We start from the raw sequence: 12,739 nt of genomic DNA on the forward strand, positions 1-12,739 counted from the left end.
CAAAAATTACAAAAGCATAAATTGATAAGGACTTGCCACAAGACTAAAGCAGCCTAGAAGGTTGTGCTACCACATGAAATGCAGCACAGAGACTTGGCTAGCTGGACCAAACAAACTTTGCAGGAAAGGATGTAGTCTTTCCTTGTGCTATGACGCCACTGAGATTTTGATGTTGGTACCACAACGTAAGCTATCCTGACTTATACAGTGAACTTCCTAATTTCCTTAAATTGTATAATAAAATCTTGGTTTTCAGCAAAATTTCCAGGGATGGAGGCAGAACACAATACCTAAACCATATACTAGAAACAACTATGTATTTCAAGCCCAGCTTCATTTTCTAATTACTTTTATTTTTACTTTTTTTCCACATATTTGCATTCCATCTTTAGTCTTTGAAATTCCCTTATGTCAAATGTCTTTCTTCTGAAATTTCTTGAGTTTAGTTTTAAAGAAAGAAATGTAGTTCCATAAAATTGCAATTTGAGAAACAGTGATTATTTTTTTCCTTTTCCAAAGTCAACTCTAAAAGTGATCAAAAGCACTTTTAATTTTATAATTCTAAGATCTTTCAACTATGCTGACACTACTGGGAAATGTCAATGACTAGGATTCATACCACTTTGCCCTTACAGCCTCAAAAGCACAGGATGTTACAGAATGATCACGTTTCTCTAATAACTAGCACATACCATGGATGTGCTATCAAGTCTTTAGCCCATATTACCAGCAAGACTTTGGGTAAGAATGATACATTCCCCATACCTAACTTTCACAGATGTAAGAATAAAGTGAGATAATATATGTGAACATGCAAAGTATTCACATAGATATAAAGTGGTATAGCCTATTATCTATCCCTTCATTTCCACTCTCAATGTAGCACTCTGATCTCTACTATACTTTATAGCCCCGACTCTCTCCTCTGGAAAAGCTTTCCTTCTCATTGAGATTAATTTATTAAACAGTTTTAACTATCTTTAAACAATCTTCAAAATATACTGTAACCCCTACTTGAACCCATGCTTTTAGTCTTAAATCCCATTACTCCGCCATCTGTCTAATTATTTTTTTACCATAAATTATGTAATATCTTTGCCAGACCTACAATGCACTCAGTACTCCTCTAATCTTCTACCTTAAGTACCAATTAAGTGTTACTTTTTTTTTTGAATCTGTCTCACTCTGTCACCCAGGCTGGAGTGCAATGGCGGGATCTTGGCTCACTGCAACCTCCGCCTCCCGGGTTCAAGCAATTCTCCTACTTCAACCTCTTAAGTAGATGGAATTACAAGTGTGTGCCACCACACCCAACTAATTTTCCTATTTTTAGTAGAGACTGGGTTTCACCATGTTGACCAGGATGGTCTCGAACTCCTGACCTCAGGTGATCCACCCACCTCAGCGTCCCAAAGTGCTGGGATTACAGGTGTGAGCCACCCACTGCGCCTGGCCTAGTGTTACTTTTAATCCCCCTTCTGAAATATACTTTTTCAAACACTCTGTAGCACCTATCATCTTTATCATGTTTGCTATTCAGTCATAAAAGGCATTACATTTTATCTTGTTTTTCCAGTTATTTCCCCCAATAAAATAAATTGTGGGAAAGACTCTTCTCACCACACCCCAAAATATGTCATAGTCAACTGCTAAGCATTTGTTTACTGGAATGTGTTTATTTTGTTTTACCTCAATTATGAAGTAGCAACTCTGAAGGCAAAGTGCCAAATACAAACCAGCTAAGACACTAATACTGAATCAAAGTTACACCCACAAATAAATCTTTATTTTCTACTTTAGTCTAAAACATTGAAGTTAAGAATGTAGTAATATCTGCTAAGTTAGCCTGGTTTCTCCTCAAATTTAGCTTACTTCTTAAACCTAACAAATTAATGAGGTATAGTTTATGATCTGTAGCTACAAAATAAAAATGACTTTAAAAAAATAAATCGATGAGGTAGACTATTCACTATTTTTCCAAGTGAAAAACATTTAATCATACTAAACACAAATTTCTATCTAGAAATATCACTTGGAATTTTTGTTTCAATTTATCCTTTCTCTCCTGTGTATTTATTCAATCATTTATTTTTATCAATATGGACTCACGTATACTTAATGCTCTATTTTACAGAATAATCAAACAACAGATTGTTTTTTAAAAATTTTCTTTTTTTTTGACTCGGAGTTTCATTCTTGTTGCCCAGGCTGGAGTGCAATGGCGCATTCTTGGCTCACTGTAACCTCAGCCTCCTGGGTTCAAGCGATTCTCCTGCCTCAGCCTCCCAAGTAGCTGGGACTACAGGCATGCGCCACCACGCCCGGCTAATTTTTTGTATTTTTAGTAGAGACGGGGTTTCACCACGTTGGCCAGGATGGTCTTGATCTTTTGACCTCATGATCCACTGGCCTCGGCCTCCCAAAGTGCTGGGATTACAGGCATGAGCCACTGCACCCAGTGTACCTCAAACTGTACCCTCATAAGACAGCAAATTTAATCAATATTGTGTGTCTTCTAACTGTTCGACCAACTGGTCATTTCCTATCCTTTCCTTCTCCTCAGAGCTCCCTATTCCCTGAGATGAAATGATATTAAAATTCAACTAATAACCCTACAACAGCCTCTAGTATCCAAGTGAAAGAAGAATCACACATCTCTGACTTAAATCAAAAGCTAGAAATGACTAACTTAGTGAGGAAGTAATGTTGAAAGCTGAGATAAGCCAAAAGCTAGGTTTTTGCACCAAACAGCCAAGCTGCAAATACAAAGACTAAGTTCTTGAAGGAAATATAAAAGTGCTACTCAGTGAACACATGAATGATAAGAAAGTGTAACAGTCTTATTGCTGACATGAAGAAAGTTTGAGGCCAGGCGTGGTAGCTCACACCTGTAATCCTTGCACTTTGGGAGCCCAAGACAAGAGGATCACCTGAGGTAAAGAGTTCAAGACCAGCCTGGCAAACATGGTAAACCCTGTCACTACTACAAATATAAAATTTAGCCGGGCGTGGTGGCAGGCACCTGTAATCCCAGCTACTCAGGAGGCTGGGCAGGAGACTCACTTGAACCCAGGTGGCAGAGGTTGCAGTGAACCAAGATCGTGCCACTGCACTCCATCCTGGGTGACAGAGCAAGACTCCATCTCAAAAAAAAAAAAGGGGAAAGTTTGAGTCATTAGACAGAAGATCAAACCAGCCACAGCTTCTCCTTAAGCTAAAGCCTAATCTAGAACAAGGTCCTAAGACTCTTCAACTCTATGAATACAGAGAGGTCAGAAAGTCACAGAAGAAAAGTTCGAAGCTAGCAGAGTTGTTGGTTCATGAGGTTCAAGGAAAGAAACCATTTCTATAACATAAAAGTGCAAGATGAAACAGCCAGTGCTTACAGAGAAGCTGCAGCAAGTTAACCAGAAGATCCAACTAAGATCACTGATGAAGGTGGCTACACGAAACAGATTTTCAATGGAGATGAAACCTTCTATTGGAAAAAGGTGCCGCCTAGGACTTTCATAATTAGAAAGAAGTCAAATCCTAGCTTCAAATCTTCATAGGACAGGCTGACTATCTTGCTAGGGGCTAATGCAGCTGGTACTTTAAGTGGAAGTCAATTCTTACGCACCATTCTGAGAATCCTAGGATCCTTAAGAATTATGCTAAATCTATTCTCCCTATGCTCTATAAATGGAAAAACAAAGCCTAGATGACAGCACATCTATTTATAGCATGGTTTATTGAGTACTTTAAGCCCACTGTTGAGACCTACTGCAGAAAGAAAGATTCTTTCCAAAATACTAATGCATATTGATGATGCATCTCATCACCCAAGAGCTCTGTTGGAAATATACAAGGAAATGAATGCTGTTTTCATGCCTGCTAACATAATATTATTTTGCAGCCCATTGATCAAGGAGTATTTCAACTTTTAAGTATTCCTATTTAAGAAGGCTATTGCTGCCACAAATAGTGAGTCTTCTGCTCAATCTGGGCAAAGTAAATTGAAACCCTTCTGGAAAGATTTCTAGAATCACCATTCTAGATGCCATCAAGAACATCTGTGATTCATGAGAGAAGGTCAAAATATCAACATTAATGGGAGTTTGGAAGAAACTGATCACAACCCTAAAGGATGACTTTGAAGGGTTCAAGTCTAAGTGGAGGAAGTAACTGTAGATGTGATGAAAACAGAGAACTAGAATTAGAAGCGGAGCATGAAGATGTGGCTGAATTACTGCAACATTGTGACAAAATTTGAACAGATGAGGAGTTGCTTCTTATGGATGAGCAAAGAAAGTGGCTTCTTGAGATGGAATCTACTCCTGGTGAAGATGCTATGAATATTGTTGAAACAACAACAAAAAATTCAAAATATTACATAAACTTCGTTGACAAACCAGAAGGAGGGTTTCAAAGAACTGACTACAATTTGAAAGAAGATCTACTGCAATTAAAATGCTATCAAACAGTGTCACATGCTACAGGGAAATATTTCATTAAATGAACAAACTGATGTGGCAAACTTCACTGTTGTCTTATCTTAAGAAACTGCTACAGCCACCCCAGCCTTTAGCAACCACTAAGTTGACAGTCATGAACACTGAGGCAAGAACCTCCACCAGCAAAAAGATAGTGACTCACTGAAGGCTCAGATGATTGTAACCAATTTTTAGCAATATTTTAAAATTAATGTATCCACATTGCTTTTTTTACATAATGCTATTGCATTCTTAATACAATAAAGTATAAACATAACTTTTACATAACTGAGAAATCAAAACATTCACGTGACTCACTTTATTGAGATATCTAGTCTATCGTGACATTTGCTCTACTGTGGCAGTCTGGAATTGAACCTGCAATATCTCCAAGGTATCCCTATAGCCGAATAAAATACAGTTGGCCCTCCATATCTGCAGGCTCCACAACTGTGGACTGGTCAACTGAGATACTGCATAACAACTATTTACTGTATTAGGTATTATAAGTAACCTAGAGACTAAAGTATATGGGACAATGTGCATAGGTTATATGCAAATACTATGTCATTTTATATAACAGATCTGAGCACCTGCAGATTTTGGTATCCACAGCTGTTCCTGGATACAGAGAGACTATGAACTGTACTATGAACTGTACATATTCATACTTGGAGGTGAAACTACAACTTAAATAAACATAAGTTTATTCAGGAAATAAATAATAACTATACATCCATGCTGTGCAGGGGGTATTCTGCTAAACAACTACTGTCCAAGAGATGGAAAACCAAATGAGACACACACTCTAACCTTCCTAGAAGAACTCATAATCAATGAGGCCAGGGAATGAGGCTTGATGTAAGAAAACTAATACATAGAAAACAAGACAATTATAAGTGATATGTAAATACACAAATATTTTTTACTTTTTCTTTCCTTATCTAAACTGCTGAGAATTTTATAAGTTTGAAACTGATAAAAGAGTCCTAAAGATTGTTCTCTGGCATAAGTCACTAGAATATTTACTAAAAAAAGGAATGTTTGGTATTAGCTGAAGAAGACAGTTTGGCAGATGACTGCTACAATGCTGAACACAAAAATTATGATCAAATACATTTTGTTACTGGAAAAGCAACAAAATACAATGAGAAGACCAGTGAGGCTACTATCCCAGGCTTCGGTTCAAAGTTGGTCTTCTTAGCTAACCACCAGTGGATAAAATCACTTATTCTCTTAATCAAAATGTCAAGATATTTAAAATGGGGCTATTATCTGTTGTAACTATTTCACAAGAATACTGTAAGCTCAAATGAGAATATATACAGCAAGCCTGTTTCATAAATTACTAAGTGCCACCCAAATGAAAACTATTATTTATTTTAAAACAATCGGTAATCAGAAAGATACACACAAACATATACAAGCATATATACACAAATATATACATAGAGCATTACTATCCAGCAGGACATAGAACAACAACGATATCCATTATAGAGGTACCTGGACTCTATTTTCTTGAATGTTATGGAGAAAACATTTTTCTAAAGCATTTTAATTTTAAAAGAATATCTATTTCTTAACATTTAAAGATTAAATTCTATGAAGCAACAGCCAGAAATTTAACTGAAAATACTTACCTTAACAAAATTATCAGGGAACATTCCTCTTCTCCCATTTAGTTCTCCTTCTAGCCATCCTTCCTCCTGCAGCTTTTTCACATTCCTGATGATTTCTCCAACTCGAATAGTTAATTCATCATCATGTACAGCATCATAGTCATACTCCACAATATAGTCAACTAATAAAAGAAGAAAAATGAAATGGCTAAAATCTAATTCACAAAATACTATAAACTATATTAATAAACTTTAAGAGATTTGTTTCGCAACAATATTTAATACTACACAAAGATATCAGCATGGCTTATTTCAATTACTTTAAATATTTGGCTACATCAGCAAATTTCCTGAATACTTTGGTATAGCGTACAATACAACTATTAAGTGGGAGCCTCAAAAGAAAAATAATGCATAATTCATGCCAACAGACATTCTTACAATCACACGCATACCCTATGTAGCAGACAGACTCTGAGGTGGTCTCCATGATCCCCACGTCCTAGCATACACGTCCTTATATAATTCTCTCTTTGAGTGCCAATGTGACCTGTGATTGACTTCTAACCAAAAGAATGTGACAGCAGGGCGTAATGTCTCATGCCTGTAATCCTAGCACTTTGGGAGACCAAGGCAGACTGATCGCTTAAACTCAGGAGTTCGAGACCAGCCTGGGCAACATGGCAAAACCCCGTCTCTACAAAAATACTAAAACTCTAGTCAGACATGGTATTGTGCACCTGTAGTCCCAGCCACTTGGGAGGCTAAGGTGGGGACATTTTTTGACCCAGAAAGTTGAGGCATCAGTGAGCCAAGACTGCACCACTGTACTCCAGCCTGGGCAAAAGACTCAAAAAAAAAAAAAAAAAGAAGATGACAAAGACAATGAATTGTACATTATTACATAAGACTGTAATGTCCACCTTAATAGGAGACTTTTTCCCTTGCTGGCTTTGAAGACACAGGCTGCTATGTTGTAAGCTAACCTACGGGCAGGGCCACAAGCAAGCAACTTAAGGGTCTCTGACTGACATGAGAAAACTGAGGCCTAATTTCAACAACCCAAAAGTAAATGAATGTAAGAACAAACACATGAGCTTGGAAGCAGATCCTTCCCCAGTAGAGCACCAAATGTGAACCCAATCCTGGCCAACATCTTCACTGCATCCTTGCAGAGGACCCAGCTGGCCATGCCCAGATTCTTAAACCACAGAAACTATTAGATAATAAATATATATAGTTCTAAACTACTAAGTTTGTGTTACTACTTTATGTAAAAACAGAAAACAAACTCTAAAATGAAGATTAATATGTATTTATTTTACCTCTTTTAATAAGAGGATCTTAGATTACAGGATCACATATACATATTATTAATATTTTACAAGGTTCAATTTTTAAAAAGCAGTAACAGCTTTCCTGCTCAAGATAGCAGACTAGCCATATCCCCATTCATCTTTTCTTCCTCCTCCAAGACTGATTAAAACACACACACACATACACACACACACACACACACCCCAACCACACCAACAATCACAACCACCAAAAAAAAAACAAAAGTGAGTATGGCCAGACACTGTTGTTTGTTAAACCAAGAGCCATTCGCACATTGCCCATTCCCCTCCTTCCTAATAGAACCTTAATTTTGTTCAGTATTTTGAGACCCTGTATTTTACAGGCGAAGATTCTCTCAGCCCCAGGTAGTTAACATCTTCACTGGTCTAAATCTGTACTTCTCAGATACTAAGTACAATCAGGTCATCTGAAAAATCTTGTGTTTAAATGCCGACTCTGGTTGAGTAGGTTCCAGGATATCTAATTGTCAAAGAGGCAAAGGTCTAGAGATAGCCTATTTATAGCAATCTTAATCACATACAATTAAACATACATAGTGAATGGTTTTCAAATAAGCATGGGACGAATGAATTCTTTTTACTTTTTATTTTTTAATAGAGACAGGATCTCGCTATATTGCTCAGCCTGCTCTCAAACTCCTGGGCTCAAGTGATCCTCCCAACTGGATCTCCCAAAGTGCTAGGATTACAGGTGTGAGCTACCATGCTCAGCCTGAGGTGAATGAATTCTAACTTTCTTCTGGGAAGGTTTTATTTGACCTTAAAAACAAAACACAAGGAAGAAATGGCCTCCTGCAGACTCTGAGTGTTCTTTAATGAGAATTTGATACCCATAATTGCTATAACCACTTGAGAAAAATAGTAGATAACCGATTAACATGGAAAAGAAAAAAGATAAAAATAACCTGGATCTTTGCAGGATTCATCAAACTGCTAGATTAACCAACCTGTAACTATAATTCCTTCAGATTTGTTACATGAAGTAGTTTTTTAACTTTTAAGTAAGTTTTAGACAGGATTTCTATTTGCAGCTGAAAACATCCCAACATAAGGGACCCAGCAAGATATTTTAACAAATGTCTGATAGTGGATGCACAGCTGATAAAGCCAAGAAGAGGAAGCCTAGAGAACTTAAGGGAGCTATCAGTGAGATACCAAACTGCTCTATAGACCTTAAAAACACCAGAAATTCAGAAAATGTAGACTCACATGAAATGCATGCAGGGCTGAAATAGGGAAATTACTCAATCTCTAAATCAACCACAATAATTCAATCAGTAATATGCTAAGTAACATGGCATTTTCCTTCCAAGGCAAAAAACTGAATGGTTAATCTATAAAAAAATGAAAAAATAGCTTGGGGAAATAAGTACAGCTATTATGGATGAATGCTGGTTTCTCAGAGCAATGAATACTGAGAAATGCAGAGGACTCCAAAGCAATGGGCAGTTCTCGACCTGATAATTGAAAAAAACAAAAAAAAACAAAAACTCTTAACTCCTGTCAGGCATGGTGGCTCATGCCTATAATCTCAGCACTTTGGGAAGCTGAGGCAGGCAGATCATGAGGTCAGGAGATCGAGACCAGAGTGGCCAATATGGTGAAACTCTGTCTCTTTTGTATTTTTGTAAAAATACAAAAAATTAGCCAGGCGTGGTGGCGCATGCCAGTCCCAGCTACTCAGGAAGCTGAGGCAGAAAAATCACTTGAAGCCAGGAGGCGGAGTTTGCAGTGAGCCCAGATCACACCACTGTACTCCAGCCTAGGTTACAGAGACTCCACCTCAAAGAAAAAACCACCTCTTAACTCTTACGCATATGAACAGAGTTCCCAATTCGCTCTTTATTCATTTATTATTTACTCTCAAAATGAGCAGACAATAACTAAAAAACTACTCAAAGGAAGTTACAGGGTGGGGAGTAACAAAAGAGATGAGAGAATGGTTACACGCAGGGAGACTAATCAAATTGTAAATATATGAGGGGTAATGGGAGTCAGAGAAAGGAGCTGCAAACATATATGAAAAAAGCTACTTTCAATCCTGTGATATTGAATTGTAATGAGCAGTATCAGCATGAAGTTAACAGCTTTCAATACATTGACATGGAGAAATAAATAGATATAAATATATGTATATGTAGATACACATATATTCATCACACACAGACACACACAGACACACACACACACACACACACACACACACACACACACACACACACACACCCAAGGCTCTGTACAATGAATGGACCTGAAACCAGCAACATTCCAATGGCAATGAGCAAACCAAATGCCAAGACTTCACAAATACCACCTACTACTAAAAGGAAACAGGAAACTTTAGGAAAATGGCCAATTCCAGGGCTAGACAGGAAAAGTGTAAGATTAGCCTGGAACATTTTGTTGTGCCAGAAAATAAGGAAGTTGTCAAAGAAATGAAGTAGTATCAAACTGGTCCAGAGAAGTGATATCAAAAGGGCTCTTATTGGCAAAATCAGGACATTTTGAGCATCAAAATAATGAAATTAAAAGAATATACCCCACTGAATAAAATAAGCCATGAGTCCATACAGATTATAAATCAATATTGATTTCTTAAATGTTATGATTGTATTGTGATATGGTCCTGGTTTATAGAAAATACACTCTAAAATACTTGGATAAAAGGTATCAGGAAAAAATTATTTGTATTGTACATCTAACATTTCTACAATTTAGTGATTATTTCAAAATAAAAAAGTTAAAATACATGCACAAATGTGTATCCTCAAGAGATGTAAAGTTTCTAAACTAAAAGAACGCTATAAAATAAGAAGTGAGAATACTAAAATGTTTTTAAAGTTTATGTCTTCAAAAATATCTTACTGTTTTATTGATGAGGTGGAGACCAATCCAAGAAAATGTTACAAAACAGTTAAAAGCACAAAGAAAAATATGAAAATAAGAAAAAGACACAATCAATCCAACATCCAATTAACAGAAATTCAAGGAGGAGGGAAAAAAATGGGGAATTAACCATGAAATAATATAAGAAAATAATCCTAAAACAATCTTCAAATAGAAACAGGTCTGTGAGAATCCAATGAAATAATAAATTTTTTAAAGTGTTCATATTGGGTGAAATTTCACAATAACAATAAACAGATCCTAGAAAGCTTACAGGAAATAAAAATTTCCTCTACAAAAGATTGAGAATCATTTTGGAACACTTCTCATTGGCAATACTGGATTCTAGAAGAAGAAAAATTAAAAATCACTGAAGTATTAAAGGAAAATTCATTGCATACTCTGCCAAATCGGCACCCAAGCATAGGATACATTTTCACACATGCAACAAAGAAAATTAACTCCCACATATGAAATTACATAATATTATATAGCAAAATTAAAATATGAATCAAAACAGAGGAAGATATGAAATCCAAAAAACAGTGGCGCCAACCTCAGAATAAAATAAGTGCTAAATTTGCAACTGCACAACAAATCTAAGGAACAAACAGTATAGACTAAATGGAGAGAAAAAGTTCTAGGAGGTATCTGAGGGCAAAACAGCATGGGGTACAAACTATGAAACTGTATACTATCCTTACAAATCTGGAACTCAGAGACAAGAAAGTCAGTTTAGGACAAAAAAACTAAAGATGATTAGAAAATTTTAGAAAGGCAAAGAACTGTACAACGCTGAAAATATAATTGGCTGGGTGCAGTTGCAGCTCACACCTGTAATCCTAACACTTTGGGAGGTTGAGGTCGGTGGCTCTCTTGAGCCCAGGAGCTCAAGACCAGCCTGGGCAACATGGCAACCTCCATCTCTACAAAAAAAAACCAGAGAAAAAAAAAAAAGTAGTCAGAAGCAGAGATACACGCCTATAGTTCCAGCTACCTGGAAAGCTGAAGTGAGAGGATGGCTTGAGCCCAGAAGGCGGAGGTTGAAATGAGTAGAGATAGTACCACTGCGTTCCTCTGGGCAACAGAGCAAGACAGAAAGGACAGAATGGAAAAGGAAAAGGGAAGGGGAAGGAAAACAAAAAAAAAGGAAAACTGTAATCATCATATATACTACTTGGTTTCACATTAAAAATAACACTATGTGGTCATAATAATGTGAAAGTAATTATTTTAACTTTGATAATCAAATTATTGTATTGCAAAACAAAAGGACTAAATTATAGTTGTAGAACAATATAAAGGTTAACAGTCTTGATACTATAAAGGATAATAATTCTTAAAAAGAACTGAGAGAGGGAGGTTGGTAAAGGAAAGAGTAAAGGGACAAATATCGTTATCATACAAAGTACTAAGTCCACAAATACTCTTATTAGTTGCCAGAAAAAAAAAAGTACAAACCCTTAATATGCCTGAATATAGAGAAAATATGTGAGATTATAAATAAGGAAGCTAACTCTTTTCAAGTTAAAATTTAACTAAAATCAACAACAGAAACAAATTATTTAAAAATATGAAAGTCAAAAAATTAAAGCAGATAGATTTAGACAGTGGTTTCCCTATGGAAAATGAGAATAGGAGCAGAGAACGATAAGGCAAGGAAATAGTGTTTATCACTCTAAGTCATTTAATATTTTTTATATTTGCATATCATGTGCAGGAATTACTTTGGTAAGATTTTGAAGCAGTAAATATTAAAGTGGCTTGTTCAATATTACAGCAAAAATTTTTATACAACCACATAACTGCATATATGTGTGATAATTAAGAAGTTCATTGAGTCAAAGAAAATCTATTTTATTTCCCTTAGAGAAAATACCATAGGGTAAACAGAGTTGAATCCCCTGCTCTTTTAAACTTATTCATAATTAAGTTTGTAACAGTAAACTGCAAAAAGTGAAAGACAAAGGGAAAAAAACCTCAAAAAAAACAAAAAGAGGTTATCAAAGAAGCAACGTTTAGACTAACGTGTGACTTGGCAGCAACAATAGAAGCCAGAAGGCAGCAGACTAGTATCTTAAATGTGCAAAAGAAAATAACTACAAATCTTAAACTCTCTATACCCAAGAAAACATTTTTAATAAAATGAAGAAAAAACAAAGACAGTTCTGACAAAGCAGAAGTGGGACTGTGCTACACTAAAAGAAACTCTGATGGATGGTCTCAGAGAAGAGCAAAGGAAATAAAAAAGATTCAATATGATGTACCAGCAATACAGAAAGGAAAGCAAAAACAGAAGTAGTAATAAGTATATAGGTATACAAACACTGAATAAAAATAAAAACAGTAACATCATATACAAAATTAAAAATATAGAAAGATTAAAATAACAGAACCAGTA

General features: G+C 36.1%; 1 protein-coding gene across 1 annotated transcript in view; it reads right to left on the reverse strand.

Moving 5' to 3' along the window:
• Positions 1–12,739, reverse strand: part of CD2AP (CD2 associated protein) — a 156,245-nt gene that overhangs the window by 111,544 nt on the left and 31,962 nt on the right. Inside the window, exon 2 of the mRNA XM_064360990.1 lies at positions 6,116–6,276. Coding sequence (XP_064217060.1) covers positions 6,116–6,276 — 161 coding nt within the window. The remainder of the gene's footprint in view (positions 1–6,115; positions 6,277–12,739) is intronic.

This window comes from Aotus nancymaae, unplaced genomic scaffold (genome assembly GCF_030222135.1).
Source record: "Aotus nancymaae isolate 86718 unplaced genomic scaffold, 86718_ANA_hifiasm-v0.15.2.pri h1tg000040l, whole genome shotgun sequence".
Taxonomy (NCBI): Eukaryota; Metazoa; Chordata; class Mammalia; order Primates; family Aotidae; genus Aotus; species Aotus nancymaae.